Below are 27689 nucleotides of genomic sequence, written 5' to 3'. Positions count from 1 at the left end.
AGAAGAAAATTGTATTTCTGCCTATCTATTATAATGTATACGAGAAGCCTTTATATAAACTAGGAGCATGATGAAGTTTGGTAAGACCAGCTAAGCTTAGAATAATCAATCAACCAATAGATTCTAACAACCACAAAACCAAATAAATAAATAAATACCAATGTTGTAGACTGTGATAGAATTTAACAAATAAGAAACAACAAGCTTGGGTCCATCGGAGTCTTATAATTGGAGAAGCAGAAAAAAAAAAAATCTTTTAAGGAGTGTAGCAAAGTTGAACATTTTTTAGCACCTCTTTGGGTTTGAATGGATCTGCCTTAATCTGGACAAAAAATTTTATTGATCTCTCCCTCTCCCTCAGGTAAAGAGAGAAGTCACATGCATCATGGAGGTAGGAGAAATAAGTAGTACTTGAGAAGAAGTTTAGGTGTTCAGAAAATTGTTGCTTATCTGCAGTGTATTGGATGGAATACAAGCTTAAATGCAGTCATATTTGGCTAAGGTTCCACTTAAAAGGCTGTTTTTGATGGTAAATGGGGCTGGGGCTGGGGACTTGCAGTTAGTCAATAATGGTCACCAAGCCTTTGCATTTAATTAACACAGGATTAGTAGATTGATCAAATAATCCTCTATTTTTTGCTTTAAACAGGACTTGCCTTCCTATTTTGAAGTAGGGTTTATTATTTAGAAATTGATGTTAAATTAATTTTTTTGTTTATTCTAAGTAATAGCACATAAGGAATAAATAAAAGAAAGTTATATCTTAGGTCCTAGATTGTAAAGTCTTAGATGATATACTTAAAAGTTCTCCATGATATTTTGCATACTGTTTTGCAAACCAATCAGCAATGCTTCAAAATATCTACAGTTGAGACACAATAGATAACTTTTAGAGATATCTTGCAAAATATCCAATTTAATTTCCTTCACTGACCAACCAAAAAAATCCTACCCCTTGCAGCTTGTGGAGGTGAAAAGCCTCTCATCAATAGTGATTGAAGCCAAGAGTCACAACGTATGACCCAAAACAGCCACACACCAAGGGACAAAACACGGCCAAGTTGCTGAAATCCCTGACATCTCCTTGCGAGATCCGAACCAAGATATATTCACAGCCTCACCTCGATTCACGAGAAAGGCTGACAGCCAATAAAGAGCAGGCCACGTAGACTATAGAATCCACTCGAGCTAATGAGAGAGTGCCATGTCATCAGATAAGCAAACCTCCCTTAAAGCGCAGGATAGTGTGAGATGATGGGCCAAAAAATCCCCAGTGAATTGCCCCTGGAGTTTGGGAGAACTGCACCCAAGCAATATTGCTGCCTCCTTGTTTTGGCTTGTTTAGAAAGACCTAAGTACCCATACATCCAATCTCATCACACCAAATTCTCATGAATCTCATCTAAATTGGTATGTTTACAGGCAGCACTTCTTCTTCTTTTTTTTTTTGTTGGTTGTGATTGGATAGATACTTGGATGACTTTTTCTTATGGATTAGTGATGGAATCAAACATTTTATTTTTATCTTCATTTTTTTAATCAGATTTATATATATATATATATATATATATATATATATATATTATATGAACTTAATATTCAGTAGCATTCTTCTCTTGAAGGATCTTTACGAAATAGTTGTTTTTTGGCGCTACTTCAGTTTATATATTTGATGGTTCATCTAGACTTTATAAACTCCTTAGTAGGTCTGAAGAAATTAAAATGCTAGGTTTGTTGAAATTTTAGTTTCTCAAAAAAATACCAAGATAGATCCCATCATATGTTCGTAAAATTGAAACATCTATAGAATCAAGTAATTATATCGGGGCTTTGGAGGATTATATTTGAATTAAAAATAAAATTTGGGTATTAGACCGAATAAGCTACTACTATGGGACTTCCTATATAGTGTGTTGATAATGAAAGCCATGATTTTATCCAATATTAGATTATATCACTTGTGCTGCATCCCATAAACATCCCATAATGCACAACGTATTTGTTAGAAAATATTTTTTTCATAATCACGTGGTACCGAATATAAGATATTATTATATAGGAATGCCAAATACGTCAACTCATGCATTGCTTATTACATAAATCTCTTTTTTTGATTATCTTTTACAATACCAGCTAAATTATACTTTATAGAAAGCACATAGTTTCTATAAATATTTTTATAACCAATAAAATTAATGACTAATGAGACTCCTTTTTTTTTTTTTTGCTATTTTTGATATTCGAGGTTTCAAAATTATCTAGGGCTATTTTGGTGAAATTGAAAAGTATAAGTGAGGTTATATATTTATATTTTTTTTTTGATGTTGTTAGGGAGGGACACAAGGGTCATATCACAAGAGGAAATAATTTCTATGAGCACGATTACCAGTAGGATATGAGGGAGAGAGAGAGACAGAGGAAGTGGGGCCTGCAGGGGTCCATGGTGAAAGCTAGCCCTGTCGCTTCCCCTGCTCTTTCTCTCTAAAATCCCGTCGCTCGGCCCTCTCGAATCCCTCCTCACGCACTGACCACTCTCCTTCCGTTCTTCCCTCCACTGCGAGATTTCGACACCTTTCCTCCCTTCTCTTTTGCTCTCTCGAGATTGCCGACTCTTTCGTCCTTCTTTCCCCTTTCTTTCTTTCTTTCGTTCTTCTTTCTGGGTGTTTCTTTCTGTTTTAGTTTAGGTATGGATTCGTACCCTTTACCCATCGGAGTCCCTATTCCATTTCGAGCTTCCAAGATGCCTATCTTCGTTGGAATTCTTGCCGGGTTTCTTTAAGAAGCGCTTGCCCTGTTTTCTTCTCTGAAACCAGGAGCCTTCCGCGGCGATTTTGGGATTGGAAAGTTTTCTTTTTGATCCTCTGTTCCTTTCATTCGCGCCTTTTCAGGTGTAAATTTCGCGTCTTGGAGAGGAATTAGCCGGCGTTTTCGAGCTTCGGGGACGCCCAGGATTCAGTCGTGTTTTTTTTCTTTCTTCTAATCCCCATCTTACTTTCTCTCTCTTTTCTTCTTTTTGTTGGTGGCGGCAGCTGGTAGGGTTTTTGTGGGGTTTAATAGGTTTTAAAGAAACCATTTCCCGAGGTTTAATTTCTCTTATAGGGCCTAGATTTTTCAGGTTTCCTGAGATATTTTTCATGGAATTCGATTGAGGTCGCCCCAATAGCGGCTTATGAATAATAATATATATTTTCCGTGAAGTGGGGTTTTAGGGTTTTAGCAAAGTGGAAATTTTTATTCCATTTCTCCCTTTGCTTCTTCATCTGAAGTTTTTTGACAACTAGAGGAAGACAACTGCATCTGGGTTTAGGGTTTTAGGACCATCTGGTTTTAGGATTCCAAGCCCCATAGACTCTGCAATCACTATTATTCTATAGCTTCTTCAAGAAACGATGTCTTCGTGCCTCAGCGGCGGCAGCCGAACCTATGGGTTCGACCTCGATATCGTGAAACCCTCCTCTTCCTCCTCGTCGGCCCGGTCCTCCCACACCTCCTCTCCTTCCTCCACCCTCTCGGAGTCGAGCCACTCCTCGCGCACCATCTCCATCAAGAAGGCTCGAACCCCTCGAAAAAGGCCTCACCAGACCTACAATGAGGCTGCCGCCCTCCTCTCCACCATATACCCCAACATCTTCTTCACCAAGAAGAGTTCAAGGAATATATCCAAGCAAACCAAGCTATTCGGCTCCTTCTCCGAGTCCTGCTCCGAGCTCCTCCCTCCCTTCCCTGTCCCCGGCGATGCCGCATTCCTCATCCGCGAGTCGTCCCCTGAAAAACCAGCCTTTCGAATCGAGCCCACGCTGAAGAGCTCCTTCGAGAAGAAGAGCACGAGCTCGGTGGGGAATGAATTCCGAGAGCCCTCTTCTCCTGACCCCCTTGAGGAGGACTTCGATGCGGAATCCATCCTTGACGAGGAGGCCGAAGAGGGCATTGATAGCATCATGGGCAACCTCAGCATGAACGCCGCCACCAATGCCGACGACAAGGAAGAACTCACCAATGACAATTCCCACATCAATCCCTCCCTTCGGAGCCTGATGGGGTTCGGCTTAGGCGGCAAGCTGGAGCTCGGCTTTGGATTTCAGTTCCGAAGAGACTTGCACCGGGCGTTGAGGCATTCCGATGATAGGGAATGGTGGAGCTCTCCGACTGTTCCCATGCAAGAGATTGTCCCCAAATTTAAGACCTCGACGCCGTCATCAGAGAAGAAGAAGAAGAAGAAGAAGAAGGTAGAGAAGGAGGAAGTAGGCGACATGCAGACCGCCGCCGCCGCCAAACCGGGGAACTTGAAGTCTGGTTTGGGACTCAAATTGAACCATGAGGAGGTCCTCAAGGCATGGTCTGGCCATGGTTCCGTATTTGCCGATGGTCCCGACTCGCCTCATTCTTCCGCCGAAGCTCTCGTATGTATCAAAGCTCTCTTCTTGACCCATAATTTTGAGATACTCTGCAATGCTAACCATGGCTTCACATTTCACCAGCTATCTAGATAAAATCCCAACCATCCGGCGGCGGAGTTTTGATTGATCTCAGCTCCGGCCATAGAGGAATGCGTCGGCTGATCGGATGGTGGGGATTGTCTAAACTAGTGAAAAATTGGATACAGATTAGCAGCAAGCTCTCACCCTATAGCAATCTATCAGCAGCTTGTAAATTTAAATTTAGTGACCGTTTGTAGTTCCCTATCCATTTACTTTTCCCGCTTTCTAACATCCCAATCATGCCCCTAGTAAGATAACTAGAATGTCCAACCACTTGGGGGTATTTCCGTCACCCGGAGTTCGTTGTGGATTCTGATGTCTCCCCGGACGGCCGGCGTCCGGCAACTGGTCGGACGCGTGCATAGGAATTCCTATGCGGACATCCGAGGAAACGTTCTGTTTTTTCTGTACGGATAATTAATGTGTTAAAAAGAGTTCGGATTAATTTTGTAAAAATATTACACTGTTACAATGCAAAAACCAGCTATAATTTTGAACGACAAATGAATAGAAAAACCTCCAGCTATATCTTCTATGTGGCGACTGTTTCTGATCATGAGGCCACATATATCTTGATTCCTGAGTGTCTAGTTGATAAATTGGCAGGCCAAGCTAGCCGACATCGATCTGTTTCCAGAGGCCGGCGGCGGCGGCGGGGTGCGGGAGGCGAGCGTGCTAAGGTACAAGGAGAAGCGGAGGACCCGGCTCTTCTCCAAGAAGATCCGGTACCAGGTCCGGAAGGTGAACGCCGACCGACGGCCCCGGATGAAGGCAAGTGTAAGATTTGTCTCTTCTGTTTTGGTCCATACCCCTCCCACTTAAATTAAGTTAAGGAATTCTAATAAATTTTGGGTGGTTGGGTTCTCCTTTGTTCCTTTCAGGGCCGGTTCGTTAAAAGACCTTCCCTTCTCCAGCAAGCGTTAGAGGGGGAGAGCCAATAGATTCATGAGTTCTTGGAGGAATACAGTACTTTTGTTCAGGCTTGTGAAATTCTTCTTGCTGAAACTTTTGAATATGGATAGAATAGAGAGAAAGAGAGAGGCTCTTTGATGAATTTGAGAGCCACCAAATGGGAGGTTTGAACTTTGAAGTGAATGTCAGAGAAAATAATTAAATTCAGTAAATTTTGCCTTTGATTATTCTTAAAACTTCAACTTAAGTTTACTTTTTTTTTTCTTTAATTTCTTTGGGAAGAGGTTGTATCCATTACATCCCACTGCTCTAGATCTCATGTGATCTCCCATGGGAAAAACAAAAACCAATATCGAGAGACGGGTCAAACACAAATTCGCCCCTGCGCCATCCAATTGAGCAGCGGGGTTGTTGGATCTGTGATAGATACGGCTTGTTTATTTTTGTCTGAATGTGATATCTGAAAGTCAGAAAACAATGAAAAAGGGGTGGATCTCAACAAGGTCAATTTTAGGGAGTAACCAATCTGCAGGGCAACCTTGTTAACAGGTTTTCTCTTGGAATCAGACCTAAAATGTTGAAGAAATTTCCTAATATTGATTTCCAGTCATTCTCATAAGATACAGATGGATTTTCCTTGAACTATCAAAGCCAATTCTGAAAACAATGTTGATTTAAAAGATAACAATTTAATATATTTATGTTCCTGCAAGCGTAGGTTAACTTATGTCCCAGTTACAATGGTTAGTTGGGTGTCATCAATGTCAGCTTTTTCTCCCCTCTCCTAACATTTCACTACTTCCATCCTCTCTCTCTAACATTCTCTTTCCCATTTGCATTTGAGCAACATGATGTGTTTCATAACATGTCAAAGCTTGGCTTTCGATTATTGGTTAAGTCAGTAACTTGTGATCCAGGCTCACCAAAAAAATGACTCATAATCTAGTTTATTATGACTTGACCATTTGCATTCTTATCATTGCCTTTTCTTTTTTTATTTCGAGCTATCATACTTTGCGGTAAAAATTGTTTACAATATATTCATAATAAGGTTTAGAAGTTCAGAATTGCAATCACCAGATAACTATATCAAAGAAACAATGGCATCAAAAGTTTAAAAGAGATATTGATTAGAAGAAAATTTCACAAAACAAGCACAAAAAGAGTTATTGTTATAAATCCCCTATCCGGTTACTTTATATAGCAGTTGATGATTGGTGCAGGATACTACTTACCACCAAAGTTAGTTTAAATATCCGCTTTTCTTCATCGCCCTAACTTGTCATGACGACAACCTTAATCATAACTAAAATAAACTATGCTACTATCATATTCTCCACTATAATAACTTCATAAATCCTCTGAGAGTATTTGCCTGCGATCCGAGCCTTTACAAAACTCATCTGAATCCGAGATCTTTTGTTGGGATGTCCTGATGATTGGCACATCAAGAGATGGCTTAACAAGAGGCAAATCAATGTAATAAAAGCTTGCAAGGAGTATAGTGTAGTTACAAGAAATTTGGTTGGATGATCCGAAACGTATCCTCTAGTTCAGCTTGGTAGTACCATACAACGATCGAAAATGCTTGAACTAGAATAGCACTACCTTTTTTAAAAAAAATAAGTAGGTGAGTGGAAGCAATGAGTGAGACTTTATGTAAACAACCACCTCTAATGATGCTCATGCCGAATGCCTACAATTTTTTGTTGACATTTCAAAAAGTGTGTCACGGTGGACCCAACGAGATGCCGTGAAATTTAGTTTCTAAAATGTAACTCTTATTGGTATGATTCTTAAGGAGCATGATGAATATGTTCAATAAGATTCATTGATTCAACTAAGCTATATTATCATGTTAGTGGATTGAAACTGATATCACAATAACATCTTCCTTCTAGGCACGAAAAACATTAGTCGAATGACTTTACCAAAATATGATTCCACAATGTAAATCTTATAGATATGATTCTATTAATAGGAGATTTCAATGTTATCTATTTCAATCAGGAGAAACTGGAGGGGTAACAATTCAGACAAACGAAAGAGGTTTTGGAATTTAGAAACTTCATCAGCTGCTAATTGCCCTCTCTAGAAAGATTTTCAGAATATAATAAAGTTTTGATGCTTCAAAAGATTTACTAGCACCAAAAGTCCCACATCCGATGGCTTGGAGAGGGATTCTAATGCACTATTCTTCCACTTCTCTGCTGTTATTCGCAGACGGAAAAATAAAATTAACTCCACTATGAGACCTGATGGGGAGTTGACTGAGGATGAATCAGACATATCAATAATTATTTTAAATTTCTTTGGTGACAATTGGTGCAATCTAGATTAAATGATTATCTTGTTAAGGAAATCTCAGTTGAAGAGATTAAATTGGCACTTTCTCAACTTCCATCTTATAGGGCCTCTGATGGTTTCCAGCCATTGTTTTATGAATCTTTTTGGTCTATAGTGAAGTCCAATGATCTTGCAACAATTCAAGAAATTTTCAGAACAACTCAAATGTGGTGGAAACGTTCTCATATTGTTTTGATTCCTAAGGAGGACTCTCTCGGAGAAGTCAAAGACCATCGCCCCATCGGCCTTCGTGCTACTCTCTAGTTGCAAAAATTATTGTTAATCATAAGAAGCCTTTAGTGCAGAATCTGATGTTAGATGAACAATGAGATTTTGTGCCTGAAAGGAATGTATCTGATAATATTATGATTGCCCAGGAGACATTCTATTCAATGTTTTTTTTTTTGGGTAAACTGGCATCTCACTACACATAGATGTGGGTACGCCACGAGCAATCAGAAAACAAAACACGATCGAGACCTTGCGGAATGGGGCTAGTGCCATCCCATAAGAAAACTGCGAAGTGATGAGCTACGGAGGAGGTGACTCAGTCCGCGACCCAGAAAGAGTCGAGACTGTCCAAAAGGCGGCATACATATCCCACAAGTGGGTATAGATTTGGTAGTGAACTCCTATTCAATGTCCAAGGCCTCTATGCGGAACTCCTTGATGGTTATCAAGGCTATGGAAAAATCCATGTGGATGCGCGGCTGACGCTTGCCCTAGAGCGCCAAGGCACCGTTCCGCATTCCAAGGCAACGCTATCCCACTCCTGTCTCTATCTTGGCTCCACGATAACAATACATTCCCTGCGCGAACACCGGAACTCCCAACTCGACGAATATAGAGAGGGCCGGCTCGCGCTCCCCTGCGACTTGTCCGCCTCCGCCTCCTCTCCAACTTCTCGCTTCCCTCTCTTATATATATTTCCAACCGTTGGAAGGAACAAGAACACGAAGGGAACGATGGGAACTAGTCTCGTGATCCGGTCACCGCCTTCGTCCTCCACCTCGTGGAGCCTGAGCTCCAGAGCCCACCCGCGCGGCCTCGCGCCGCGGCCTTCGCCGTCGCCGGGGTCCTCCTCTCGCTCCCTCGCCCCGAATCCCGAGGCCGCTGCCCGAGCCTTCCGGCCGCTGGTGATGGCCTGGCGGCGCGGCCATGCTGGAGGGATGGAGCGCCGCCGGAAAGATGACGACGGCAAGGAGGAGATCTTGGAGGAGGAGGTCGTGCGGACGCTGTTGATCGACAACTACGACAGCTACACCTACAACATATATCAAGAACTCTCGGTTGTTAATGGCGGTGAGACGAGCTCTCCCCTCGGTCCCGGTCTCTTTCTTCTTTTTTTTTAAATACTAGCGTGCTTTCTTGAATCTTGGAATCACAAGTGCTCGGCTTAATTGCATCGTCTCTGTGCAAAGATTGTTTCTTTCCTTTCTTTTTTCCTTGATCTTGCTTTCTTGATGGTAATTATTCATTTCCATGATGCCCGCGGTGGTTCTTGAATCGAGATTTGCTCAGAGTTATACGATTTTGTAGTTTTAAGATTTCATAAGAGAATTCTATTTCAAAATATTCGAAGTATTCTAATACATGTGGTGACATTGGGATGTTTTGGAGCTGGCCTGAATTGTAGTAAAAGAGAGAACTGGAGTGTGGGCATGTCTTAGGTTAGAATAAGGTCTTGGATCTGTGCAAGCTGGGTTTGCAAGCACTATATCAGGACTACTTTACATATTGTTTGACATTTAATCATAATCAAACCATGATTCCGAATGTGTGAAATATTCTCATTGTTCTTTTATTTTCTTCTTGCGGATTTGAAGGAAAATGTTTTGAGAGCTGGATGACAAGCATAACAGAGCGTAATCTACATTGCGTTGTTATTATCAAAGCAATGTTTTGTATTATTGTGTTAGAATTGTACAGATTGAATAACCAGTAGGTCTTGTAACACGTTAGATTTAACTTAGAAGGGCAGGTCAAAGTCAGAAGTTAATAATGAACAGAAGTGTGTGATCAAGGATGAATTGTTGAAAACCAATTGATATATATGACACATGGACACAAATGCAGGCTATGGGTATGACATAGCACAAACATAACGATATGGAAAATCTAAAACATGATCAATAAGCACATGTTTTTTACATACATGTGGAAAGCTACCCATACTGCATAATGAGTTATCACAACAATAGCATCATCATGACAAGCCGTAAAATTTCATAATACATCGTCTCCATCATTAAAATGTTATCATTTATTAAAAAGAATGGAAGAGAAAGAAGGAAAGGAAGTGCTCCTCATCCTTGGAGGTATTTGGGACTTATCTTGCCACATTCATGAAGTATCTGGACTCCATTTTGTTCAAAAAGATTAAAAGTATAGCATATAAAAAAGAAAAGCATTCGACCATACTTAAGAAGCATTAGTGTTCAATTTTATATGAACATGATTTTCTAGGTTGAGATGGTCTGGTGATAGATGATGAAATTATGAAGGAGACACTCATATGTTCTAGGGCTGGAAGTCATATGGAGGTGTTATGAGGCGGACATATGAGAACTTTATGGAGATTATCACGTGGGACTCAAGAAATGGCTGTTGATTGAAGATGTAGACTTTGCAAAAACAAATAAGTAAATGATAAAATTAATCTCAAATAAATGAATAAAGCTTGTGGCTTATGTTTATTGTTGGATATATCAAATTCATTGTACTAAAACTAAAATGATATCATTTATTAAAAAGAAAAGAAGAGAAAGAAGGAAAGGAAGTGCTCCTCATCCTTGGAGGTATTTGGGACTTATCTTGCCACATTCATGAAGTATCTGGACTCCATTTTGTTCAAAAAGATTCAAAGTATAGCATATAAAAAAGAAAAGCATTCGACCATACTTAAGAAGCATTAGTGTTCAATTTTATATGAACATGATATCCTAGGTTGAGATGGTTTGGTGATAGATGATGAAATTATGAAGGAGACACTCATATGTTCTAGGGCTTGAAGTCATATGGAGGTGTTATGAGGTGGATGTCTGAGAACTTTATGGAGATTATCACGTGGGACTCAAGAAATGGCTGTTGATTGAAGATGTAGACTTCGCAAAAACAAATAAGTAAATGATAAAATTAATCTCAAATAAATGAATAAAGCTTGTGGCTTATGTTTATTGTTAGATATATCAAATTCATTGTTGTAAACTAAAAATATTAAGCACAAGTTGTTTTTGTCACATGAATTATTAATTTAATGTCCATTTCCACTTCACACTTAACAACATTCTTCTTCTTGCTTGCCATTCAGTAATTGTTTGCTTTATTGCTCAGTGCCTCCTGTGGTGGTTCATAATGATGAATGGACATGGGAACACATATACCATTGCCTGTATATTGAGAAGGCTTTCGATAATATTGTCATATCTCCTGGACCAGGATCTCCAACATGTCCTAAAGATGTAGGTTAGTGGTAAATTCATATGATTTCTTCCTCATGCAATTTTCTTCTGTACTTGGTACTTTTCGAAGTTCCATCAACCAGCGTAAGATTGTTTAATTGGTAAATGGGAAAATTTTATGGCTTTACAGGAATATGCCTTAAAATACTTAGTGAGTGCAAGGATATTCCAATCTTGGGTGTTTGTCTTGGCCACCAGGTTCTTGCTATAACATTCTGGTGATCTTTGAAGAATTTCTGGTGTTTATTTTTCATTACTTGATTATATCACTGTTTTATTTTTTTAATTATTCTTTTTCTATTAATTCCAACTATCACAGGCCTTGGGATTTGTACATGGTGCTCAAATTGTCCATGCCCCCGAACCAATTCATGGACGCCTCAGGTTAAGTCTCCAATGTTCTAGCATAATTTGTATTTTACAGAGATATAAATTTGCCTTTTAGAGTGGTTAAACATCTTCCTGATTTATGTAAACTCTTTACTATTTCGTTATAATTGGTCCACATATTTGGGGTTAGGTTCCATTGATTAAAAATCATCTTAGTTGTGTTTTTGTAGAAAATTAGCATGCACTCTGGTTCTAGTGTGGCGTTTATTAACTAATTTCTTGTTTCTTCAGTGAAATTGATCACACAGGATGTGATCTTTTCAAAGCAATTCCATCAGGAATAAATTCTGGTTTTAAGGTGAGTCCTTTCCACGTTTATCAACAACCTTGACTCTATATATGCTTTTAGTCTAGTTCATGATACATACATGCTTTGCAACATTTTCCTTTAGAAATCCACAATATCATTTGCATATCTATCAAATTAGAAGTAAGAATTTCTTTTTTCTCATATCTAGTTACTGCAATCGTGGACTCGCTCTATTGCATGTAAACCTGAACTTTATTAAATTGCAGGTTGTGAGGTATCATTCACTTGTAATCGATGCAGACTCACTTCCTGAGGAACTTATTCCCATAGCATGGGCTACTTCTGTGCATACACTTTCTTTTCTGGGAACCCAACAATCTGATATTATCCCTAATGCTTTTGGGGATAAATCAACTCTACAACCAGTAGGTCTTTTAGATGGCAAGATAAAGGGTAAAGGATTATCCACTATTAACAACAATGCTAATGACTTAAAGAGCACAAAAGTACTTATGGGGGTCATGCACTCTAATCAGCCTCATTATGGTGTACAGGTATCCTGTATTAACTTGCCCTGGTTTTTAACATCTGATCTTCATTCAAATTTGTCATCTAATTGTTTTTTTGGCATTCAGTTTCATCCTGAGAGTATTGCTACTTCTCATGGAAGGCAAATATTTAAGAACTTCAAAAAGATGACAATTGACTATGGGTTGAGGATGTCACTGCTTCATGAAAGAAAGGTTCACAATAGTGGTAAACAGCAAATGTTTTTAGTATGATATTCTTGTCCTATATATTGTAAAGCTCCACCGTCATTCTTAGTTTCATCCTTTTACAATTGTTATACTTAATAACAAATTTTAAGTGCAGTTAGCATAGGGTGTGCCATCCTGTGGCATGCGTCATGCTGAAACAAAAAATAAAAATAGGAAAAAGAAAAGGACATAAGTGCTCTTTTTGATTAAAAAATTTAAAAAGGAATTTAATAGATACTGTGCCAACCCAGTGCTGGATGCTGCAACTAGCCTGACACAGATAGGCTGGTACTTTTAACTTGATTTACCTCACTATGATAGATTAAGATGTTTAGCTATATAAACATGTACTGTAACTCAGTAATATTTGCTTATTTTAGAGTATTTTTTTATCACTGACATGATGCAGGTGTCTCATGCATGTCAATCATCAGAATTTCCCAGGTGCAAGATATTAAATAAAAAAGCAGACATGACCCACAGCTTAGACATGTGCAAAACTTCAATTCTTGCATTTAAAAGCATGGCGGTAAAGTATTTAAGAATGCAATGGAAGAAGATTGATGGCTTAGCAAGTCAGGTAGGTGGGTCAGAAAACATTTTCTGTCAGCTGTTTGGAGATGAACATGCTGAAGACACATTTTGGTTAGATAGCTCCTCAAAAGATCAGGTATAGTTAATTTCAGTTTATGTTAGGTAATTGACTTTGCCAAGATATTTTGTTTCCTTTGATGTTTTCTAATATATATGCTGATAAAAGCTAGGATAGTACTCTGAAATCTGTTGAAACTCCCCATGATGCTCTTCATTTTACACGTCATGTAAATTTATTGACTGAAACATGCAAGTCTAAACTTTATAAAGTTGATATAGTAGCAACAATACACTGTTGGCTTCTAATACTAGTACAATTCATCCAATGTTTGTTGAAGAGAAAAAACATAATCTTAAAAATTCATCAAAGTGTTTACATGTTTCACCTTTGTGTTTTTTACTTTGTATACTGAATTTATTTATTTCTACCATGTTCTCCTGTCTCTCATGCCTTGAATTTCTTGACTGTTGAAGAAATACTCAAGATGATCATAAATGCTGCTTTAATTTATGGCATCAGAGTATTAAGCAAACTGTGGGCCTATGGTCATAGGATGGTGGTAACTAACGTGGAGATTTGTGGTGGATGCATGGTAAAACAAGTTTGGTTTGTTTAGATATTAGTACAGCATGGAAAGGTTATGGATACCACCTATAATTATAAAGAGAGGAAAGCCTATGCGATGGTTTATGCTGTTACTCAGGGTAGAGGAGAATGTACTATGGAGGGATCTTATTTTATGTCTTTAAGGGGTAAAGAAGGTGAAGACTTGAAGAGAGTTTGGTTGAAGTAATTAATGATGGCGTACGTATAAGTGAGATTTCAGTAGACCTGGCCTTGGTTAATTGAGAGCAAAGTAGGTTCAATATAGACTAAACTGAATTGGTGATGCGATTCTTTCTATGATGCCACCAGGGATGCGTGGATCCTGCTGTGTGAGGTCAGGGTGCAAGCATGGAGGAAAGAGTTAACCTAATTGGGTTGCAGAAGTGATAGGTCAAAGATGCCTGCAGGTAGAAGACAAATGGGTTGCAAATACTGCTAGGATAAAGCTAGCAGTGACTGAGAAAGGCCTCTCCTATCCCGAACAAGACTTAGAGTTTTATATAATTGTGGAAAATAAAACAATATTTTTATTTTTATAATACTTTTGAAAACAAGAAAAAAATAACTTGAAAAATAATTACAACTAGAAGGGTTTGAATCTAAATTAGTACGGAGCAAAGAAGATTTATAAGCAAAATAATCTAGGCTAGTTGGATTGCACCAACCAAATCTTTGGATCCAACTAGATTTCCATTGGTTTTACTTGGGCTTCCAATGTTTCATCTGATCTTGCACTAGCTTAGCTTTGTGCAAGACCTTCCAGAGTCGCACTGGAAGAAGAGGAGTCTTCGAGTCGCATGAAGGTTGCTATGGAGTTAGCACCACGGTGAGACAGTCACACCACTAGGAACTCTCACAAAGAGAACCAAGGAAGCTTCAATTCAATTTAATATTTATTATGATTCAAAAGAGTGGGGTACGAAGTTTATTTAAAATGTTTTAGGGCCCTCATATTGGTAGAAATTTGTAAATCCCGTAAAACTTGACTATGACTTGAGAAACTTGCAAAGTAAGGCTTCTAGAAACAAACCATGCAACTTAAGGGCAATTTGGATTCTAAAACCCAATAGATGGTGACCTATTTACTGCCGATGACGATTGGATGGTATACCGACTGCTGTCTGGTAACTTGTAGATGACTTAGATTTTCTTTCGCTATTCTAAGTGGTTATTTTATTCTGGGTAATGAAGAACTTGTCATTCTTAATTCTTGGATTCAGGAATTCCTCTATAACTTAAGTGACACAATAAAAGCTTTTTTGATTCTTTTAGTTACTGATTTATGGATCGGATTTCATTCGACCCATGGTTGGGAACTAATGATTGGTTCGGTCTACAACGATTTTGGATTGGTTCATAACGATCAAATTATATCTAGTCTTGTTTCCACTTTTCCAGTTATTCTAGATACAATTGTGAAATATTGGATCTTCTATTATTTAAATCGTGTATCTCCTTCACTTGTAGTGATTTATCATTCAATGAATGAATGAAAAACTGTACTAATGGTGGTCTTGTCACTGTCAATTGCCTTCTGATGGTAAGTTCTAGCCGTCAATTTATAGAATCGGACTGCACTGACATAGCTCCATTTTTCTAGCCATATTATCGTTCAACCCTCAAGTGATATGATTCAACTTGTGTTGGAAGGCTTGATGATGAATGCGATGAAACTGGTCTCATGCTGAAATCCTGCATATGATTGTTTTGGTGAATTTTCAAATTTGCTGCTACCTAGAAACTGCTTAACGCCACAAACTTTTAAGCTCCTTGGACACTTGTGAGTCAACTGCCTCCACTTATGCTTGGCAATCAATTTAGGCTCCCCAGGGATCGCCTATGATGCTTTGTAGAGTCTTGTGCCATACCTCAGATTATTTGCTTGAATTGAAATGCAAAGACATGATTTTTCTTATGTTACTTTGTTAATAAGTTGACTCTTTAGCTGCACCTCACACTCTTCACTTGAGGTAAAAAAATGGAGAAGTATCCCTCTTGATAAGTGGGTAACCTCAATCTTACTATCTAAAGAAGCAGCCATGCAAACCATTATTAATTTATTACCCTTGTGTTATTTTTTTTTTCTTAATATCAAGGAATATATGTTCTATTTAAACCATAGTCGGAGGAACCGTCCCGAACCGCCCAGTTTGGGACATTCTGAGTCGTACCGGCGGCTTACCGGGATGGTTACGGCAACCAAATCGAGACATCGTCGCCGGAGGGAGAGAAGGAGAAGAAAAAAGAGAAGAGAGAGTGGGAGGGAGGAAGAGGGAGAGGAAGGAAGAGAGGCCAGCCCGAGGCCGACCAATAAAGGCCGGGGAGCCTCTGCGCAGAGGAGGCGGAGGTCGGGGAGAGTGGAGGCGGGGCTTTACATTCAGTCCCCTGTTTTGTTCGAAACAGGGGCCCGAAGGGGGCCCCTTTTATTTTTTCACATTTTAAGTTGAAGTCGGCAAACCCGTTCCCAACTTCACTTAATTTTTTAATATATATATATATATATATTTAATTTTGAGATATTTAAGTGAATTCAGTAAATAATTTGCCGACTTCACTTAAAAATCATAAATTTTTTTAGCAGATGGACCCCTGTTTTGATTGTAACAGGAACTCGGCCGCGACCTCAGCCTCCTGCCTGGGCACCGGCCTTCGCCAGCCTCCTCTCTCCCTCCCTTTCTTCTCTCTCTCTCTCTCTTTCCTCTCTCCCGTTTGCTCTCTCTCGTTCGCTCTCTTCCTTGCCTCATCTGCTGTGTCGGCACAGGCCCAGCACGACACGATGCGGGCCCATACCGACTCGTATCGCCGGGCAACCAGTATGGTGCTCAGTACCGGCACAGTAGACCTTGATGTAAACTAAGCTCAAGAAAAGTTTTTTGATTGATTATTATCATTACTATGAAATTTAAAATTACAGTTCACTCATGCAGCCCATAGTTTTATTTTTTTGCTGATAAGTTTGCTTCTTGCCCCAAAATTTTAATTTATGAGTTATTAAGAAAAGAACACACTGAATGGACATTTTTCTTTATTAACTTATATACACAATTATCTAAGTGTCTTCATAAGCATGTATATAGATATATATTATAATTGTTGTTATTATGAAGTTTTGATTCTTCTTAACATCATCAACTAGCTTGATTGTAAGTTGTGACATCTATTATTTTCAGAGCAGGGCACGCTTTTCTTTCATGGGTGGTAAAGGGGGATCTTTATGGAAGCAAATAACATTTAGGCTTTCTGATCAAATATCTGAACATACCCTCCGTGGAGTTGGACACAAAAGCAGGTCCAGACTTGCCTCACTTGCATGTCATGTGTTTTGAAAAGTCACTGCAACTTATCTTGAATGTTTCAAGGCAATGACATAGGATTAAACACTGTATTGCAGTAAAATAACAAACAATTTTGGAGGTTACTTATCAATTCAAGATGGTTATGGGTCAGTGCAAACAACATTTCTCAGAGATGGTTTATTTGATTTTCTGAACAAGGTATACATTATGTTGTGCAATTTTTTTCATTTTTTTGAAGTTTTGAACTATAAAAGTAGTAAAATGCGGAAGGTCATGAATATATTCTTGACTAGCTTGAGGATATTAAGTTTATTTTTTTAATCGTTACCTTTATACAATTTGCAATTTCATCAATTTTCCTACAACTTTATTCGCTTGCCAACTCTTCCATGCTATGCGGCTGTATAAAATAGTCATGCAGTATGGGGGGAAAATTTAGATGCATGTGCATTAATGGACCCTCCCCCCCCCCCCCCCCCCCTTCTCTCTCTCTCTCTCTCTCTCTCTCTCTCTCTCTCTCTCTCAATTGTGACATTTCTGTCAGGAATTACAATCATTTCGTTATGACAAGAAGGATTATGAAGGGTTGCCATTTGACTTCTGTGGTGGATTCATTGGCTTCATCGGGTATGTTTTCAGTTTCATTTTTCTACCATGTTTTTTCTAACTATCTGATAATGCCCTTTTTTTTTGTGAAACAATGTGTTAAATTTCATTCATTATGAGTTCTAGGATCACCAAATGTAAATCATGTCTTCGCTGTATCTCTTGCATCATTTATACCATATTCATAACCATAACAAACACTGCTTATGCTTATGGTTGTAACTTATAACTAATTTATGAGAACCATTACAAAGGAAAGAAGGGGGAAAAAGAAAGAGAGAACTATTGTAACACTGAAAAATGGCTAATTTTAATAGGTTAATTCATAAAAACTGTTATGAGTACATAACAAATCCACATGGTCTTTCTTTCACTCGAGGAAAGCATGCAAAACAAGATAAAATGTTATTTGTGCATTAAGGAACAGGGTGTACACTTGAGTTATGTATCACGTTCATTTAACTTATTATGAAGTACCCATGCCAATTTGAATGTGTTCAGCATAGCTGTGACAAGTAACTTCCATTTGTGGTGGATCTACACTGTGAAGCAATGCTCTAAGACTTGGGGGATCAACCCACCCAAACTGCCACCTGGGAGCTCTAGGCTGCCCCAAGAACCAAATTTTTAAGAAACCCATTTTATCTGGTGGGTCAAATGGTTGAACCTCGTAACCTGGGCAGGTTGAACTGGTTCTGCCCATTCTGTTGATTGAAGTCTGAATGCCAGATCTATGAAGGGAGGCTGATTGTTGCTGAATCCATCCTCCTCAGAGGACATCGATGCTATCAGATTGTTGGCAGATCACATCACCATTGCTGTATCATCGGTGGATCATCTTGTCATCCTTGGAACAGTGGTGGATGATCTCTTTGTTGCCAGATGTATATAGGAGGAGCCTTCTGTCGCCGGATCCATGATGGTGGAGTTGCTGGCTGGACACGAGAAGAAGAATACATCCTGTTGTTAGTTTGGGAGGAGGGCTGGCAGTCCAAGAAAAATTTTCCTCCCTCCGCCTTCCCTTGGCTTCCTCTCCTCCTCTCCCTTTCTTTCTTCTTCCCTCTTCCTCTCCTCTTCCTTTGCCTTGAACTGGGAAGGAATGAACCCCCCATCCCTTTTTAAAGATATTCAGAGGGTAGGATTGAAAAAAAAAAAATTGTGACCCGGTCTACCAGTTGTTGACCTGCGGTCAGATTGGTAACCCATGACCTGGCCACTTCAGCAGGTCAGGAGGGGTCATCGGGTTCTAAACATTGCTGTCAAGTTCTTATCTCCTTAAATTGATATTGAGTAGAAGGTATTGTGATGTATTATTTTGTTAACTAATGGAATGGAAATATGGTAGAATGCTTAAATAATCCTTAACATGGAGGAAGGCTTGAAAGTCTAAACATCAGCCGTACCTCAAGCAGATTGATCTCTTAATATGACAAAATTTCATCTGATTTATTATCAAATTTGAAAAGTTGACTTGAAGATTATATGGACAGGTGAAATCTTTATTTTTAGTATCTGATTTTGGCTGCAGTTTGTCCTTTGAAACGAATTTTTGTTTTTGTTTTAACCTCTGAATGTACCTTTAATCTTTTTTATTTCCTTGCCACTTATTTTATGTTATTGCAGCTGAAACACATTTTTTTTTGCTAACTCTGATTGACCAATCAAGCAGGTACAATCTTAAAGTTGAATGTGGCGCATCATCTAACAGCCACAAATCAACAACTCCAGATGCTTGCTTCTTCTTTGCTGATAACCTTGTAGTGATTGATCATTGGAATGGAGATGTATACATTCTGTCCCTATATGAGACACATAGTTCCCATACTAAAATGGGATCATGTGAAAACTTGAAAGAGATATCATGGATAGTTGAAACTGAGAAGAGGCTTCTCAGATTAAAAGCTAAGGCTACTAAAAAGCTCAACATACAGAAGTCATCGTCTAGACCTTCTAACCCGAATAAGGATAATTTTGTTGTTGATAAATCAAAGAATCAATATATTGAAGACATTGAGAAGTGTCTGAAGTTCATTAGGGATGGAGAAAGTTATGAATTGTGTTTAACAACACAAATGAGAATGAGGGTGGACAAAATAAATGCCTTGAGACTCTATATTAATCTAAGAGATCAAAATCCAGCTCCATATGCTGCCTGGCTGAATTTTACCAACGAAAATCTATGCATCTGCTGTTCATCTCCCGAAAGGTTTCTGCGATTGGATGGGAATGATATACTGGAGGCAAAGCCTATTAAGGGTACTATAACTCGTGGTCGAACACCTGAGGAAGATGAACATCTCAGATTACAACTGCAATACAGGTAAGCATACTGATCATTCTCTCTCTCTCTCTCTCTCTGTGGTTTTTGGAAAACTTTCCAAATATGAAAATGTGATTAGTTTTTAAAATTGCATATGATTACATCTGCAGCTTAGAAAACAATTGAGTTATCCTACATTTTCTAAGGCTTTATGATCTAAGGGGCATCAATTTCATTTTGCTTGTTGCTTAAGTTTGTCCATATATCAAGGAGTATTTTTTTTCCACAAGTGTCTCATAACAAAGCTAGAATTCATCTACTCCCAAAATCTCCTCCTTTTTTTAGCATAATTTTTTTAATGCACGGAGAAGAAACCAATTTTGGCTCATGACAAAATGTTTGTGCCACGACAGATGTTATCCTATCAACTTAAAAGATATGAAAGGCATAAAAGGCTTAGGGCATTTTTCTCAAATTGCAGTAGATTTGTTATTCCCATGCAATAAGCTTGCTTGCCATTCTCCTAATTTGGTACTTGTTAGATTCCAAGTGTGGAGGAATATTTTGACTGATCCTTTTGTGTTCCTAAATGATAAACATTTTTCCCTGTCCATCAATTCTGTTGTCTGTGAATTTGGTATCATACCTGTTTCACTCTAGATGTTCTTGTCCATCAGCTTATCTTCTTGAACCTTGCTCATGCGGTGAAAAGACCATAGTGCTGGCAGAATCTACTTGTCAGTAATGCCATATATCCTTTCATTTTATGTAGGATTCTTCATTTCATCAATGAATGCATAAATTTTGGATTTTACTGTTTTAGATAAGCCGCTTACATTGGTCTTTTTTTTCCCCCTTTAAATATCATTTCAATAGTGAAAAAGACCAGGCTGAAAATTTGATGATCGTAGATCTTCTAAGGAATGATCTTGGTCGGGTATGTGAACCTGGCAGCGTTCATGTGCCTCGTCTAATGGGGGTGGAGTCATATGCAACTGTTCACACTTTGGTCAGTACTATCCAGGGGAAGAAGAAATCAAATGTAAGCCCTATTGATTGTGTTAGAGCTGCCTTTCCAGGCGGCTCGATGACTGGAGCACCAAAGCTAAGATCAATGGAGCTTCTAGATTCTCTAGAGAGCTGCTCAAGAGGTGTCTACTCAGGATCCATTGGATTCTTCTCATACAATCAGACGTTTGATCTGAACATAGTAATTAGGACTGCTGTTATACACAAGGGAGAAGCTTCAGTAGGAGCTGGTGGGGCAATCGTGGCATTATCAAACACAGAAGATGAGTATGCTGAAATGATGTTAAAAGCAAAGGCCCCAACGAAGGTTGTTGAAGAATGCACCAGTGAATTGGATTTTTGTGACAGCTCATTCAAGACGGTCGCATGACGTGGTGCTGGGGCATAATACAACTATCACAAGATATCTTACATTCAATAAGTGTTAGCAAGTATTTAATTGATTCTTTTCCCTGTTTCTGTATTAATATCCCTGATTTGGGAGTGTTGCACGGTGGTAATAACCGATTACGGAAGGCGCTGAGGATGCTTTATAGCTTTTTGTTTTTGTATTAATGTCCTGATTGGGAGTCTTACATGGTGGTAATAACTGAATACGGGAGGCATCTTTATTGCTTTGATACCGATTAGTGTAACTATATGTTGTTTTGAGAAGCTGATGGAAAATTTCGTGCAGCGTACATTTGTTATAATTTCCCTGAGATTTGAGTTTTCTGATTGAATTGACTGTTGATGTTATATTGCCACCATGATCAATTATAAAATGCTCTGCACATTGTTGTGTGTATATTGTATTACTTGAATAACATGCTGATGTGTCTGAGTGAAGGTGTGAAATTTTATGAAGTGAAAATGTGAAATAGTTTTAAGTACCTATCAGGTCCATGAGAAGAAAACCTACTAATTAGAACACAACATTCTACACTACTAATAAAGTATCTTTTTGCGCAAAACTCTTATTTTCATGATGCATCCATCTGAAGTAAATCTAAATATTTAATTGAATTAATGCCGCATTATTGCTCGATGCTATATAGTTTATTGGAAACTTTTCTGTGTGTAAATCATGAGCAAATGAATATAGTAAGGAAGAGGGGACTCGTGTGATTTCTTTATGAGCTCTTAATTTAATTCATCCGTCCAACTGGTTCAGTTCTATCTTCTCCCAAACCTTAAAAGTTGACATGTTTTCAGACTATCCTAGCAACTTGTATCTCCTGCCTGCTAATATATATAAACAAAGCACTAAATCAATGTCAACCCTTTCAATATAGACAATTTTTATAAAGTTTTCAAGTAGCTAGGGGACCTTAATCTTGAGAAGCACTAAAAATTTCATTTCCTGCATCTCCTTCAAATTGATAGCTGGCATTGGAGTTGGCTTTTTTGTTACCTCGATTAGGGATTGTTCCAATCTCTGCTCTCTTTGACTGCAAGCTGGAAAGGAAAGAATAGTTTTCGTCGAGAAGTTTGCTAATGAAAGTCATGATAGTGAGTCAATTTTTCTACCATACCCATATCAACCCATCCCATTCTTTCCTTTTTATTTTGTGCCCCCATATCCCTCCTATATGATGGCATGGGGATGTAAAAAAAGGGGATGACCTTGAATAAATGGATTTCCAACGAAAGCCGCTATTGGAGCTCTTGGGGTGCGTGCTACTCATGGATTAGCCATGGCCCCCCCTATGCTACGTGTGCGTTCACTGCTCGATCCCGATCAGCAACTAAGCGAACCTCTTTTCATTGGTTAAAGTTTGCATGAAGGAGGTTGGATAATGGTTTCTATTAGTAAAACCTTGCGTTGTTCATCCATGCAGTAAAAAGAACTTTCGAACTATGCAAGCAAGGCTTTCTTTCAAAAGAAATTCTCTCTCTCTGCACGCACGTTCGCACGCTTGCACATGCTTGCATGCACGTGTGCATGATCCATGCACACGTATGTGTGCGTGTAGGATCTTCCATATATCTATAAGCACCAACAATGGATAGCATTAAGATGAGCGCCCTTAAGATTGTTTTTCTACATAAACAGCGCGAAAGATAGATGAGTTCACCTACTTATGTGCATAAAAAAGAAAGTTTATCCCAAGGTGTGCACACATGCACGCACGGGCGCGGAGGGGGTGGTGAGGGGCCCCCAGAGAGAGAGAGAGAGAGAGAGAGAGAGAGAGGCCTTTTAACTTTTGTCTGTGAAGTATGAGTTGGCATCAACTAAGAGCAAAGCTTTTATATCCTGCAATTAACTTTTCTTTCTGGGGAAGCCCGAGGAAACCAATGTTGTAAAATCTAGTTGTTGATTTTACTCTACGGTTTTAAGCAATTATGTCATACAATTACGATTTATAATCACTGAATCTAATTGCCACCCACCTAATATAAGCCCACATTTCAGCCAGCATACTATGTTGCTTTCTTGCTTCCATACATTTCTTTAGCTGCAGCATCCTTGCTAAGCTTGAGATTACCAATATTTCTTCTAATACTACATGCTTTTTATAAATGCACTCAATTGGTAGTAGCGATCAATATAATTGAATTTTATTTATCATCAAGTATCTGTAATACTGCACTCATGTCCTTCTCAAATTTCCCAGCTAAATTTCAAAAGGTTTGATGCTAATATGATATCCATAGATAGTAGTTAGCAGAAAGTAAGCTTTCTCATTGGTTTAGAATTAACACCTCCTATAAGGTCAAGTTTCTTTATATAAATTGTAAATGATATGAATATTTGGGTTCATTCTATCATTTCTGCATTCCTAGTGCAGCTTTTACTGCTTTCTACCATTTTTAACCGGAATTTTGATTACCTTAGTTCAATCACATGCATTCCTAGTTCTTGCAATATCACGAACCTCCTGAATGGTTTGCATTTATCCTCATTTTAATGTAAGTATCATTGAAATGCGAAAAACTAAAAATGAGGTTAATCTCAAGTGCTCGTTCTCAAAACCACCAACAGTTACAGTATTTCCTGTGAGAAAAACCATTAACTGGAAGCTTTTGTGGTTACCGTGAGGATGCCTTCCCCACAAGAATAAAAATGGTGGCTTTTTCTCAAAATTGCAACATTAGATTATTCTAGGGCGAAAAAATATTTCTTCTAGACTATTAAACTCTAGTATTATCTTCTGCTTTTATTAGTTTGCTTCAGTATATCACATTCTTCTAATCACAAACTATTTTCCTTAACTCTTTTTCAATATAAAATTCCATGCTACCTAGTTTTTCTTTTTTGTTTCTTTTTTACATTTTTAGAAGTAAACAATACTACTACAGTTGTCTGAACTTTGGTAGGAGTTATTGCAGAGAGAAGAGACTACGATTTCTGCATATATTCACAAGCTTCCCAAGTTCCAACTATGCTACCGATGCTCTGCTTGTTATCCTTTTATGCCAGATATTTTGTCAAGAGCATTTTGGTATTCTTCAACTCAAAACAAATGCCGAACTCGATCTGCTCTTTGCAATAACCTTTTCACAAAATTTAATTGATAAAAGAAAACAGTTATTTGAATAATCTGAGTGCGAATAAACCATGTTCTGTGCATATACCAAAGTCATGCATGAAGACTCCCCATGACTCTGCACTAATGTCCATCTGGTTCCTTATGACGAGATGACTCCTATCTTTATTTTGCAAGCACAGCTAGTTATCAAAATAGTCATGAGCATCATGAAAAGACGATGTTTCAATCAATGTGTTAAGTGGCATCGCATTTTTTTTTTCACTGACAGTCCCTGGAGATAAGGTATTGTACAATCTCAACATTATTTGGAATGAATCACATCTATCTATCTCTATTTATGATGATGGAGTCTGTCGATCCACTTTTGACAGCTGATGTGCTTACTCTAGCTAATTGTTTCTGTTGTTCATAGTCAAATGAATGATGCCGCCATTCATCAACTCAGAGGAGAAACTTAGCTGTCGAGGAATCTTATAGCTGTAATATCTGGCAACATGACTAATGCATGTTGGTTTTCAGATGGTGGCATTCCAAATGCATTTCTCAATGCGTAGAAGAACAGAGATCCCATGAGCTCTAGGACTTCTTAGTATCAGATGCTTCAGATGACCTTTGATTTGTGAATAAAGTAACTGGGAGATTCTTGAACAGGAGAACAGGATGCAACTAATCTTAGGTAGGTTTTGCTTATAGATTGACAAGATGTGTCCAAGACTAAACACCTGGTCATATTCAATTATAATTAAAAAGAAAATATTTGAATACTAACAAAAGTGTGTTTTCAGTAATAAAGCCTCATACCCAGTATCTCTAGCTATTGGCTGACGGTAGGTGGACCAGGAACTACCAGCAGTAGCTGAGTCTGTACTCCATGTTATGATGCTGAGTTTGCCTCTTTATTAGTTTCCTGCATCGAAAGTAATTCTACTGCTGATTCCGTTGAACTTAGATATACAACAGGTTCACCGTGCTGTTAAATCTACAAGTCCTCCCTAATGATCAAAGGTTATCCTCTAACTATAAGAAGGTTCGTTGTTCCATCTTAAGTTTTCTCAATTAGTCAATGAATTTTTTTGTAGTTGATGGTAAAAAGAAGTCATGATAATGAGTGCATTTTCTTTCTTTTATTTTCTTTTTTCTTTTGATTTTTTGAGCAATATGGTGGGAATGTCACCATCCTGAGCTGAGTATGTGAGATCTACCCTAAGGAGAGAGAGTGCCAACCAGCTGAGATAAGTCCTGTTGGCCGGAAAAATGTGCATATTATCCTGCATTTTCTATAGTACTCTTATTGTATTCTGGCCATACCTACCAGCATCCTTCAAGGAGGACATGATGTTTGATTGGCTAGCCGATAACCCCCTGGAGTCTAAATATCTGTGCATTCTCTCATAGGAGCCTTGTCTTGCATGAATATTTTTAACACCAAGACTTCAAATTTGGCTGTTTTCACTTTCATGGCTCTCTTCCATCATGATCTTTTAGACATCCTCATGGAACAATGCCTTCCATTTCCAACCTCTTAAATATGCAACAAGACAAATCTTCCATTAAGGTGCAAGATACCTTACAGAAGTTTATGGTTTGTTCAGTAATTCATTAAGCTTTAATTTATTATGCATGAAATTTATGGCAGCAGCATCATGAAAAAAGTAGATGAAGAGTTTCCTAATGTTCCATGATTCACTTGAGCAGCCAAGCCAATGATACAGCCGGTAGTTAGTAAATCCTGCAATGAAGGAGTAGGGATATACAATGTTGTTTACAATGAAGGCTTTTATTGAGGCAATGCATCTCCAATAACCCTAGCAGTTCATATTTCACTAAGCTCAAAGATACCTTCTCTTGAGTTCAGCTATAAAAATAAGGTTTCAAAGGAGTCCTTCGGCGTTTGAAGAGATACTGTGACTAACCCACTTCAGATCTATCTTTTTGGTTCCACTTGTCATGGATTTCAGTTCAGACTTCAGACAACGTGGGTGTATGAAAGATGGATCGGAGAATATGCTTATACACACATACACACAATTTCTTGCATTCTGAAGTTGGATTTTGAGTGATTTAAGTCAATGTTTGATGTTTACTGGGAATATTACTTAGGAAGGCATTTTCTTGGTTTTGTTTCAGGTCTGTATTCACTCTTTCTACACAAGGTATCGTAACTTCAGATGCTTCCAAGTTGCATAAAACCCAGAGTATGGCCACCAAATCTATGATATGCACTTTTTTCATAACAGAACACAGATCCTTTTTTTTTTTTCGCTAAAAACACAGATCTTCCAACTAATGTATATTTACCAGAAAGGGGGAGTAGTTACTTATGGTAATACGATAGGACATCTTACTGAATTCTTTATCTCCTGACTATACACTATTATTGACATCGCATAATCAAGATAAATTTGTTTCTTCTGTAATCTGTGGATGTAAGGATTCTTTAATGATTTTAGTGTCATTATAGTTCACATTTCTCCAAAATGAATGAAGTTGAAATTCTAGTGATTTGCATATTCAATCATTCAAATTCAGATGACAATAGAGGACATGTTTAAGAAGCTGTCTTTGCCATCTACCAAGTCATGAAATTTCCACAGTCAGAGCTGTGATGATTCCATAGAATTAACTTTTTATCTCCCTTGAAGCTATCTTTTTTTCAATTTTGACTGCCATAGTTCATGGTACCACCGAACCGATATAACTACGTATACGGTTGCTTTTCTTGACTTAATAGTTGTCATCATTTTTGTTTGTTGCTATCAATTCTGATTTTGGCTTATACATCACACACGAGGTTATGTGTCTTAGTATAAAAACAATTATAAGTTCTTGCTCATTATTTATTTGGTTCCAAGTTCAGCCAAAGTGCCAGTTAGATTAGATTTTAGCAAACCATGATAACTTTAGGTAAATGCCACAATGCTAGAATAAGCATGGATGTTTATGACAGTATCTCCTTGAAAGGCATGGATCTTATATTGCATGAAATTCAAAGTTTATTATCAGAATATATTTCGAGTCCTGCTATTGTTGAAACATAAGATGGTATACATTGAGGAGTAAATGGTGTAATCTAAGAATCTTGTCTATGTGGTTTGAGGTCTTGATTCTTGGATTATTTCAGGTTAGAAGAACATTATTCTTTGGGGGGCTATCTTAGTAAGCAGTTCGAGGAAAGTGTCTTCTAGAATTCAAATGGGGATGGAGCATATTCTGTTTTACAGTATTTATG

The 27689-nt window shown here is 38.3% G+C and overlaps 2 protein-coding genes across 9 annotated transcripts; both read left to right on the top strand.

Moving 5' to 3' along the window:
- Positions 1-2497: 2497 nt before the first annotated feature.
- On the top strand, positions 2498-5626 carry LOC103714119 (protein CHLOROPLAST IMPORT APPARATUS 2-like). Of its 3 annotated transcripts, none has more exons than XR_005513239.1 (3): positions 2498-4400; positions 4479-4566; positions 5085-5150. XR_005513239.1 is itself a non-coding variant. In XM_008801270.4 (3 exons), the coding sequence occupies exons 1-3, from the start codon at positions 3390-3392 to the stop codon at positions 5417-5419; spliced, it is 1236 nt and encodes a 411-aa protein (XP_008799492.3). In that variant the 5' UTR covers positions 2500-3389; the 3' UTR covers positions 5420-5626. The 3 variants fall into 3 exon arrangements, 2 of the variants coding, with proteins under 2 accessions (XP_008799492.3, XP_038985760.1); XM_008801270.4 differs by lacking the exon at positions 4479-4566 and adding an exon at positions 5360-5626 and having other exon boundaries at positions 2500-4400; positions 5085-5249; XM_039129832.1 differs by lacking the exon at positions 4479-4566 and adding an exon at positions 5360-5626 and having other exon boundaries at positions 2500-4400; positions 5085-5255.
- A 2972-nt stretch (positions 5627-8598) lies between these two features.
- Positions 8599-21679, top strand: LOC103713144 (probable aminodeoxychorismate synthase, chloroplastic). Of its 6 annotated transcripts, none has more exons than XR_005513238.1 (13): positions 8599-9038; positions 11070-11201; positions 11328-11395; positions 11517-11581; positions 11819-11885; positions 12104-12580; positions 13005-13265; positions 16967-17085; positions 17188-17290; positions 17637-17719; positions 19368-20018; positions 20636-20726; positions 20835-21069. XR_005513238.1 is itself a non-coding variant. In XM_039129829.1 (13 exons), the coding sequence occupies exons 1-13, from the start codon at positions 8702-8704 to the stop codon at positions 21355-21357; spliced, it is 2805 nt and encodes a 934-aa protein (XP_038985757.1). In that variant the 5' UTR covers positions 8602-8701; the 3' UTR covers positions 21358-21679. The 6 variants fall into 6 exon arrangements, 5 of the variants coding, with proteins under 5 accessions (XP_038985757.1, XP_038985758.1, XP_038985755.1 ...); XM_039129829.1 differs by lacking the exon at positions 20636-20726 and having other exon boundaries at positions 8602-9038; positions 12104-12391; positions 12473-12580; positions 20835-21679; XM_039129830.1 differs by lacking the exon at positions 20636-20726 and having other exon boundaries at positions 8602-9038; positions 12104-12391; positions 12473-12593; positions 13030-13265; positions 20835-21679.
- The last annotated feature ends 6010 nt before the right edge of the window (positions 21680-27689 follow it).

The sequence above is a fragment of the Phoenix dactylifera genome, chromosome 9 (genome assembly GCF_009389715.1).
Source record: "Phoenix dactylifera cultivar Barhee BC4 chromosome 9, palm_55x_up_171113_PBpolish2nd_filt_p, whole genome shotgun sequence".
Classification (NCBI taxonomy): domain Eukaryota; kingdom Viridiplantae; phylum Streptophyta; class Magnoliopsida; order Arecales; family Arecaceae; genus Phoenix; species Phoenix dactylifera.
The sequence above is the reverse complement of the archived record's forward strand: the minus strand, read 5'-3'. Positions and strand labels throughout refer to the sequence as shown.

Bases quoted from the DNA above. Each gene is read 5' to 3' on its own strand.
- LOC103714119 (XM_039129832.1), top strand. From the start codon at position 3,390: ATGTCTTCGTGCCTCAGCGGCGGCAGCCGAACCTATGGGTTCGACCTC. The intron at 4,401-5,084 runs GTATGTATCAAA...ATAAATTGGCAG, and splicing joins ATTCTTCCGCCGAAGCTCTC to GCCAAGCTAGCCGACATCGA. The intron at 5,256-5,359 runs GTAAGATTTGTC...TGTTCCTTTCAG, and splicing joins GGCCCCGGATGAAGGCAAGT to GGCCGGTTCGTTAAAAGACC.
- LOC103713144 (XM_039129827.1), top strand. From the start codon at position 8,702: ATGGGAACTAGTCTCGTGATCCGGTCACCGCCTTCGTCCTCCACCTCG. The intron at 11,396-11,516 runs GTTCTTGCTATA...CAACTATCACAG, and splicing joins GTGTTTGTCTTGGCCACCAG to GCCTTGGGATTTGTACATGG. The intron at 11,582-11,818 runs GTTAAGTCTCCA...TTGTTTCTTCAG, and splicing joins CCAATTCATGGACGCCTCAG to TGAAATTGATCACACAGGAT.